Source organism: Pimephales promelas, chromosome 8 (genome assembly GCF_988280905.1).
Source record: "Pimephales promelas chromosome 8, fPimPro1.hap1.1, whole genome shotgun sequence".
Classification (NCBI taxonomy): Eukaryota; Metazoa; Chordata; class Actinopteri; order Cypriniformes; family Leuciscidae; genus Pimephales; species Pimephales promelas.
In genome coordinates, this window is record NC_142776.1 from 22,287,983 (window position 1) to 22,298,149 (window position 10,167).

At 38.4% G+C, this 10,167-nt stretch overlaps 1 protein-coding gene across 1 annotated transcript; it reads left to right on the top strand.

Annotated features, from left to right (window-relative positions):
• The first annotated feature begins 376 nt into the window (after nucleotides 1-376).
• rpl5b (ribosomal protein L5b) lies at nucleotides 377-9,473 on the top strand. Its single transcript, XM_039691604.2, has 8 exons — nucleotides 377-506; nucleotides 965-1,034; nucleotides 1,115-1,230; nucleotides 4,009-4,143; nucleotides 4,770-4,972; nucleotides 5,158-5,335; nucleotides 7,301-7,389; nucleotides 9,308-9,473. The coding sequence occupies exons 1-8, from the start codon at nucleotides 504-506 to the stop codon at nucleotides 9,402-9,404; spliced, it is 891 nt and encodes a 296-aa protein (XP_039547538.2). The 5' UTR covers nucleotides 377-503; the 3' UTR covers nucleotides 9,405-9,473.
• The last annotated feature ends 694 nt before the right edge of the window (nucleotides 9,474-10,167 follow it).

Below are 10,167 nucleotides of genomic sequence, written 5' to 3' on the forward strand. Positions count from 1 at the left end.
AGTAAAACAAATAAACAAACAAATAAACAAAAAAATGTATTGAAAAGGATTATATTTATTTGACTATCCTGTTCCTTTAGATCATAAATATGTTAAACATCCGATAATTCATATTTTTGTAGGCCTTTTTTCACAGTTTAATTGACTGTCTAAAGGTAAAACGATTAAAATAAAACACAGTAGGCCTACAGCATAACAGCTAGTAGACATCTTCATATAAGCCAGTAGGCCTATTTCTTGGAACAAAGCGATTTGAGATGGACATTATTTATTATCATTTGTTGATAAGCATTGTCCTACACATATATTTTAGCTCATATTCGCCTTCATACATCCAAAAGAGCAGGTGTCGCTGTGCTTTCCTCCTCACAGTACTGTTTTGCCCCGCTGTCGATGGTATTTACCGAGCATGCGCAAATCATTCTTTCTTTTCCAGTGCAGCGGAGTCAAAACTCCCTAGTTTGACTCCAGGCTCCGGCTTAGGAGACTGAAAAGTCTACAAAATGGTCAGTACGCGCCGAAATACTTCTGTTATTGTGTTCCGTAAAGGTTAATGGTCTGTGTGGTGCGTTTACGTTACAGTGTGATGACAGTTAATAAAAGGATGGCATGAGATTTTGTCGGATAGACGACTTCAAACGTGGCCTTCTGAATGATTGCAACCCTTTCCCACATGAGTTTCAGAGAGAGCTGCACACTGTAGTGAATATTGACACTATTGCTAATGTTTTTCCGCAACCTTACACGCTCTCAAAAAACATAATATGAAAATTAAATACCTAATCTCGTTCCCGAGGTGTTGAATGTTGGCATGTAGGCTAATGCCTGAATGTTGTTGCAGGCCTTTCACCCTTTTGTAGTCCTATCACTTCAGTTTTCATTGTAGTAGACATTTCGATTTGTTTGCGTCTGCTGATTGATTCTCTGATGTGATTGGCTCTAAAACTGCTTTGTTGTCCTTTAGGGATTTGTTAAAGTAGTGAAGAACAAGGCCTACTTCAAGAGGTACCAGGTGAAGTTCAGGAGAAGGAGAGGTAAATGCAGAACTTAGAATAGTTATATAAAATCATGCAGACAGGTCTGATTGTCATTGCATTCTCCTTTTGCTTTTCAGAGGGAAAAACTGATTACTTTGCCCGAAAGCGCCTGGTTATTCAAGACAAGAACAAGTACAACACACCCAAGTATAGGATGATTGTCCGCTCCTCCAACAGGGACATCATCTGCCAGGTGGGTGTAAAGCTGCTCACCGTTTGCCCCATGACCATATGAAGTGTTCATGAAGCAGGATATCCTATATGCTGAAAATCAGTACTTAAATAGGATGGGAGATTATGGGGGAAAGTTTAATTTTCACTTGACAAACTGTTTTGTTTAGCGCTAAAAGCAATATATGGTCACACTTTGTATTAGATGACCTTATTGAACTATACATTATACTTATTAAACGTTTACATGTAGGTGCCTAGCAGTTACAAATTACGTACTTATTTATGTATTTAATTAACATTTATAACCCATGCTGGCTAAATTTAGTCACAATGGGCAAATTTTCAAAATGAGTTAGTCTGTTTGTGTGAATACTCATACTTGGTATATAGTATATTATATAGTATATTTATCATATTTGAATTAATGTAATTCTGTACGTGTAGACTGGGATAGCGGACTGTCGTTGTGCTCACGCTTTAGATGCGTTGGTCAGTGCAGTGCGATTTAAGATCGTTTTGTTTACATCAGCATGAGTTTGAAATCAGTGAGTTTGAATCAACATGAGTTTGAAAATCGCACTTCATTGATTCAGACTCATGCCAACTGGAATTCGCTTTGAATATTCACAAAGGTGAAATGCTGTGCTTTTTAAAACGATGCCAAACTTGTGCTGAGGGGAAGTGAGCAGAGAAAAATGGCATTTTACATGGACAAAGGACAGTTACTCTTCAGAAAACACACAAATAGATACTTTTTAGATGTTTAATTGAAGAGTTCAGATGCAAAAGCCTCTAAATGCCATTTGAAATTTTCTTCTTTAATGATCATTTTTATCAAGCTTGTATATTTAAGTTCAGTAATTTCACTTAAATGGCAATGATAATTACCTATTAATTGTTATTTAAGTGAAATTACTGAACTTATACAAGTTTGATAAAAATCATCATTAAAGAAGAAAATTTCAAATGGCATTTAGAGGCTTTTGCATCTGAACTCTTCAATTGCTGTTTGGAGCATTGGGGTCGATAGACGTGCAAGCAATCTCAATTTAGTGTTCATCAAATTCATTGACATTTTTCACTTGTTGTGCCTGTAGATCGTTAATAGACCGTGCGCATTCTGACAATCTGACTCATTTTGCCAGTGTTGTATTGGTATTGGCAGCGCAGCGTTTTTCCCATTGAGACGTTTCGTTGCTATGATACAGAATATCCACAGCAGTTTGAATGTTGACAGTTGGTCGGTGTGGTATTAGTCCTGCCCCTCCTCCACTGTGATTGGATGGCTGGGTAAAAAGTGACAGTGATGAGCGCTGCGTTTTATCCAAGGTTGAACATTTTCCAACTCCCAGCGACCAGTAAAAACGCCGGGCGCTTCAGCGTGAAAAAAAAACGCTCAGCGCCTCGGTACGCTCATGGCATTTAAAAAACGCGGCGCTACCATTGAAAACAATTGAAAACATACGCCAGGCGCGTGGAAAAAAGCTTTGGTGGACACACGGCCTATGTGACGTGTTTGTGTATGATTTCACAATAAGGGACAGACTATACAAATCAAAATCGGGCTGACTCCCTTTATGCATTTAATGCCTTGTTCACACTACATGATTTTAACATGATTGATCCACAACAGGAGGTAACTCACTACACAAGTTGACAACGCACTACATAGAGATACAACCACAATTGGATGATAAGAGCAAATCATTTTTGACTCTAATGAGAGCTGTTTCAGTACTATGGTACTGTCTAAAACCTTAAAAAAATAATCAAACAACGAGTTGACAACTCTCTCACCCAACAATTCCATCTTGTCTACAAACCATATTTTGTTTGTTTCAAACTAACAGATTGGCTAGTTTCTAACTAGATAACTAACTAGTTCATCGTTCGCTAATCCCCCGCGATTTGCACGCGATAGCACCCTGACCTGTTGGCGAGCTCAACGATTTGCAAATCGAGCATAAATCGGGTTTAAAATCCTGTAGCGTGAACTTGGCTTAAAAATGTTGGGAGGGGCACGCAACACTTCGTAATCGTAATTCCGTAATTCGAGCCGCGACCATATGGGCATCAACGATTTCCACACAATTTTTCACTTGCGAGCTTGTATGACAACAAAATTCATACAATGTATGCTGGCGTAACCCTTCCTTCAAGCCCCAACCATACCTCAAACTCATTTGCAATAAATGTAAGAATTTTATAGAATGAATGTGTAGTTACACAATAAATCAATAGTCTTGTGGGTGTTCCTTAGCCACTTTTCCACGGTCGGGTCTGTGACTATCAGTTTCTCTGTAGCTGGCTAAGTGTGCTATTTGAGCGACGTAAACAAATTAATAGAATTAAAAGAAATATCTGATCATCCTCCATAACATGGTTGCTATTTACATCTCACATCACCTGTAAACTCTTGCATTACTTAGGCAACAATTGTATTTATATTACATTCCAAAGAGCTCCATTATCTGCCCCACTATGGAAAATGAAATCCGTTATCAGCCCCACAGTGGAAAATGGAACCATATTTGTACCGCCTGGGCCGGATCGGCATGGAACGGAACAAGCAAACAGAACGATTTGGCCCGACTGTGGAAAAGTGGCTAATGTTAGTATAAAGTAGTTATATTTTATGCATTAAATGTAGATTTTGAAAACCGTATTCTAAAAATGTTTGACATTCAAGTTCTCATTATTGTGCATCATGAGATGAATCAAGCTTTCTGAAGAAAAATCACTGAGGAAATATCCCTGTAGTGTCAAATGTGATTTTAATATTTGTTTGTTTTTCCAGATTGCCTATGCAAAAATTGAAGGGGATATGATCGTGTGTGCGGCCTACTCCCATGAGCTCCCCAAGTATGGCATCAGTGTGGGTTTGACAAATTATGCTGCGGCCTACTGCACTGGGCTGTTGCTCGCCCGCAGGGTGAGTCTTGCACTTGCTTCTTATTTTGACTTATTTCCTCATTGAAATTGATTTATGAAACTTTACCTTGCAGATCTGTCTCAAGAACTAGAGTAGTTGCATCAAAGGTATTAACTTATTAAGAAATATGTTTGTAAAGAGTAATTTCAGTTGCAGAAGATCAAATTTATCCAAGATGGATTGTTACTCATAATTGAAACTGCAAAAGGGGTAGCACTCTTATTTGTAGTCCTACATGTACTATTTTTATTAGCCATGAAAAGGGATTGTTCTAGTTTTCATACTTTCCTCATTTGTGTTAAATTAGAAGTGTGACCCAAATTGTAGTGCGTTGAAATGAGTATCCCATGATACCCAAATGGTCTACTGTTTCCAGTGGAAATTTGAAGTACAAATCCACGCACATATCAAACTCTGCTCTTGGAGAGCCACTATCCTGCAGGGTGTAGCTCCAACAAGCTCAAAACACCTGCTGGGAAGTTTCTAGTAATCCCAAAGACCTTGAGTATCTGGTCCAGTAAATGGGTCCTTAAGCAGTTCTTTGTCACTTGAATGAATTTGATTCTGGATAATTGATATGTGGGTGCAGGTACTGGTTCTAACTGGACAATTGTGCTTGCTTCCAGCTGCTGAACAAGTTTGGCCTTGACAAGGTGTATGATGGCCAGGTGGAGATCACCGGTGACGAGTTTAATGTGGAGAGCATTGATGGACAGCCTGGAGCTTTCACCTGCTACCTGGATGCAGGCCTGGCTAGAACCACCACCGGCAATAAGGTATTCGGAGCCCTGAAGGGAGCGGTGGATGGAGGTCTCTCCATTCCTCACAGGTAGATCTCCCTCTTACTGTTTGTTCTAGGTTTTCATATTCTGTCTACTTGATGACAAATCTTGAAACTGAACAGCTTGTTGTTGTGATTGCAATTCAAGACGGGACTGATTTTAAGACATGTTTACATTGGAATCATCAAAACTGCTTGAGCTCTGTTCATTAATACTGTGCATTTTGTCTTAGCACCAAGCGATTCCCAGGCTATGACACTGAGAGCAAGGAGTTCAATGCAGAGGTCCACCGTAAGCACATCCTGGGCCTGAACATCTCCGAGTACATGAGATACTTGATGGAGGAGGATGAGGACGCGTACAAGAAACAGTTCTCTCGCTTTATCAAGAATGGCGTTACCCCTGATTCAGTATGTATTGGTGTTGGAGACACAAACACATGCCTATCTCCATAATTCTAGTTTTGACTTCTGAAGTTTTAACTTTCATTGCCATAATGTGTGCTGGTTAACTAAAATTAAAAAACTCCTAAAAAAACTGTAAAAAACTACAAATAGATGTGTACATGGTAGTGCTACTTAATTTATTTTTCCATTGCAATAGCCAAATATGATGCTAAATCCTACAGAAAAAAAGGGCTTTAATTTGTGACAGGCTGTCTTTGCATTTGAACATTGCACATTTTAAATGGGACACGTTTTAGCTAATTAAACGTTAGCCAATACATGCTTACAGAAAACAGTTGACAATGAGTAGACAGGAGTACTAATGGTGCTTTTAATCCATGAGTAACTAACGCGCTAGTTCATACAAAAATAAATATGTAACCTAATTTGGTACTTTTAGTTATTTAACACTATAACGTAACACATGCAGGCTACGTTTCTCAACACTGAGAATTAATAAATGCTTGTTTCTCCAGACTTGCGCTTTAGTAATCCACAAATCGCAGAACTTTCATAATCACTAAGCAATAGTGATTTATTCTTCAGAATTACTTAAGCATTTTACAATTTGCATGGCCATATGATGTTTTCCCCTTTTCTATGTGACCTTGAATGACGGAGTATTTTAAGATAACCAAATCCAGATTAAGTTAACTAAAAACAATTTCAACTTTCCACATCCACCCCAGCCAGTTAACCTTCAGGAGTCAGAAGTACAGTTACTACTGTATATTACATTCTAAAACGCTTAATGTAAAAAGCTTTTAAAATGTTTAAAAGGCACTTTTACGTGGCTTAATGTATAAATATCATGAAATGAAAAGCTGTTGTACACATTTAAATATAGAAGGATCTTTTTGAAAAGTTACAAAAGGTAGCACATTTAGTCAAGAGCAGTGAGTAATTTATTTTTCCAGTGTTTGATTAACATTAAAACACCGCAAAAGGTTCATTAGACTGCTACCCCCTTAAGACCGAACATGTACTGTCTTACAAATGAATGAATGAATATACTGTCTACGTTCACTTGAGATATAACTGACTTTCTTTACTAGGATACTTGCCAAGACTTGAGTTTTACATAATTTTGTTTTAATTCATCTGTACAAGCGCAATACGTGAAAGAATTCAATTCAGTATTCAATCGCTGTCTGAGACGCTGGTTTTCACGGCAAGCATGCTTTGGATGTTTGTGTTCATGAAACTTTGTGACCTGCAAACATCCTGTAATGTAGGGAAACACTCGTAAGACATAAATCAGGTAACCGTTCTTGTTTTACTTGCGTATACGATTTAATTTTTTAACCAAGTGACACATGTGCTGAATGAACGGTCAGGAGCTTTCAACAGAACTGTGCGCTCTCTCGTCAGTTAACGTTAATAAGCTACATGCCTCATTTTACTCGGCACATCTGTGCTAATGCTCGCTCAATCCACTGCGCATTTCTCTTATCAGCTTGCCCACCACAGCTATATAATCGTTACTATATTTTGTTTAATATTCCACTAATTGGATGAACTTACTTCATAGACAGCCTTTTATATCCCCATTATACCCTCCGTTGTCTGTGTCCAAATAAAAAAACAAAAAAAACACTAACACTGTATACACGCTGCCTGGTATTGGTTGTTGTTGTTATCAGATAATTTTTTATGAGTACAGGAACATGAGGGTACTGCAGTGCAGTATCGGTGCATCCCTAGTTTATAGTTTAAAATTGTATTTTCCCTTGCATACACCCATACGTTTTGGGAGGGAGTTTCCCTTTAAAAATTACAAATCCATGACTTGGTTTCACATTTATGCAAGTTCAGTATTTCATTGACCCAAGATTAATAACATCACTATTCATAAGTTGTGTATCAGCCTGCTTTACTGTAATATCTTGTGACAGTTTTGCTATATTCTAATGTGTCTCTCTTCCTCAGATGGAGGAAATGTACAAAAAGGCACACTCAGCCATCCGGGAGAACCCAGTGCATGAAAAGAAGCCCAAGCGGGAAGTCAAGAAGAAGAGGTACAGATCTTTTGTTTGGTTGCTTCATGTCTTGTGCTCTTTTGTTGTTCATGAGCATATCACAGCCTTACCCTCGGTTTCACAGAAAAGGCTTAAGATGCATGTTTTAACTGAAAGCAACTTGCACTGGCATATCTTAAAATTAGGGCTGTCAAACGATTAATTGCATCCAAAATAAAAGTTTGTTTACATAATATACACTGTGCACTGTGTATAATTATTTTGTGTATATATATAAATACACACATGCATGTATATTTAAGACTGAAATATTATATATAATATAGATTATATATAAATATATATAGATGACTATATATATATATATATATATACACACACACACACACACAAACTTGTATTTTTGATGCGATTAATCGTTTGACAGCCCTACTTAAAATAAATCGGTGCCGTTGTTTTGTCTCGAGATGCACACCAGTAATGTTTTCTTAAGGCACATTTATAAAAGCTACTAAATGTCCTCAATAACTCTTCTGCTGCTTGATGATGATACCCTTTCAGACTGAGCAAGTTGTGGTTGGTCCTACATTTGCACAGTTGATGCATATTTCAAGACGGGGCTGAGAGCAACTTTGTTTAATATTTGGACATTTTATTGTCAGTAGAGCCATTAGAGGAAGTTTCATTGTTTTAAACTCTACTGTGGATTTTTTTTCAGAACAGGCATGAATTGTTAGACTACAAAGAACATTGATGAATTATACTTTGGACTAAAGCCGCGTTTCCACCGCAATAGGGGATTATCACGCTTCCGGGTTTCATGGGCGGGATTTGTCAACTTTGTGCATGTCCACTTCCGACGCAGTTCAACAATGGCTGAGAGGAAGGCTATATATGTCACTGCTCTGTTCCACTTTGTAAATATAACCAACAACGCCACCCCTACTTGAGTTTTCATGGATTCCTGACTGAATTGAGTCTAAGGAAGAAGTGGATTAACACTTTAAAATAAAACAAGGCAGCATGTTTATTTGCAGCCGGCACTTTAGTGAATCAGACTAATTTACCAGGGATGACGTACGCATAATTAAACTTAGTATAGTCTGTCATCAGTTCGCCAGTGAGATCGGTAATTCAACGGAAGTGCCAGTGCACAAAGATCACTGAATCCGGAAGTATCAGCGTGATAATCCCCTATTACCAGGAACTATTTGTCCCAAGAACTTTTTTCACAGGAACTTTTTTTTTTTTTTTTTTTTTTTACCCCAGACTGCCTGCTTACTGCGTTTACACCGCGTACTAAAGTACCGGGGCGGGAAGATTATGTAGTGACGTTGAACTGCGTTCGACTGCTCTTCCTAGCCTGCACATTTGTATGGAGGAGATTGAAGCCTTGCTGCTTTTGTGTGCGATTGGTTTACTAACGATGTAATTAACAAAACGGCAGAAAAGAGACGAGCACCCAAAGCGTATTCAGAAAGCTCGTAATGTTAGATCTAAAAGTAGAGGTTTGTTATCAGCGGACATTGACCGTGAGATGGATGGGACGAACGCATGCCATCGGGCAGAAAGAATAGCGTTGAGAACCAATCAGCATGTTCAGCACACAAATCCCACCCCGAAAGTTCCTGAACTCTGAAAAAGTACTACCTCACCAGCAGGGACTTTCTGGGGGGGGGGGGGATTTTTACCCGGAACTTCATTTAGACCCTGGTTCCTGCGGTGTAAACACACCGAGTACGACCCCAAAGTGCCTAGTTCCTGGGGAAAGTTTGTGCAGTGGAAACGCGGCTTAAGTAAATCAATGATCTTGACTAATGCTTGTCTGGTCAGGGAAAATTGGTTAGTCTCACCTAAATGACTGTTTAATTGAAATGTTGTGCTGTTTTAAAGTTGTTTTTCTGGGAGAAATTGCTTGCTACTTTTCTTTGCTAAGATTGAGTGGTTCTCTTTCTAGATGGAACCGTGCCAAGCTCACACTGGCTCAAAGAAAAGACCGTGTTGCCCAAAAGAAGGCCAGCTTCCTTCGGGCTCAAGCTGCAGAGGAGGACTAAACCACGATCCTTTTTGTCTCCTCATATTTGTGCAGAAATCTTTTGTTCTAATAAATATTTCAGAAAAGACTTTTTTCAGTCTGATTGCTTGTAACATTTAAAGTTGGTGTATTTTCAAATGTTGAATATGGTTTGTGTGTTTCCATGCTTAAACACCTGACTTAATGGAAACCTTTTGCATTTACATAAGGAAATGGCGAACAATGCCAATTTAATCTTTCGCTGTTGTAGTGAACACTTTTCTGAATAAGTGAATAAACTGAAGGCACACTGTCAGACCAGGAGTTCAAAACATGTGACCTGTTCTCAGACAGCGTGTGATCCAGATATACACAGAATTACAATATTACTAAATAACTGTCTTGGCGATTATGCAAGCAAACATTAGATCCTAGTGGTACAGGAATTTAATATATTGGCTGTCTGTTTCATTAATTTTAATTAAAATAATTGTGGTATCATGGGAAAAGTATTTTTTTCATTAGATATTTAGTGTTATTATGCTGGATTTTATGGTATGGCTGCTTGGTGATTTTGTTTTGGGACTTTCAGAAAACCTGGCATTTTTCCAGCTCGAGTCTCGTATACTTAAAAGGTTAGTTCACCCAAAAATGAAAATTAAGTCATTAATTACTCACCCCCATGCTGTACCAACCCCGTAAGACCTTCGTTCGTCTTCGGAACACAAATGAAGATATTTTTGATTAAATTTGAGAGCTGTATAACTACCACATTGGCTCCTAAGGGACTGCCTCTTGACGGC

Excerpts from the sequence above, each read along its gene's own strand:
- rpl5b (XM_039691604.2), top strand. Across the intron at positions 1,035-1,114 it reads GAAGTTCAGGAGAAGGAGAG|AGGGAAAAACTGATTACTTT; the intron begins GTAAATGCAGAA and ends TTTGCTTTTCAG. Across the intron at positions 7,390-9,307 it reads CGGGAAGTCAAGAAGAAGAG|ATGGAACCGTGCCAAGCTCA; the intron begins GTACAGATCTTT and ends TTCTCTTTCTAG.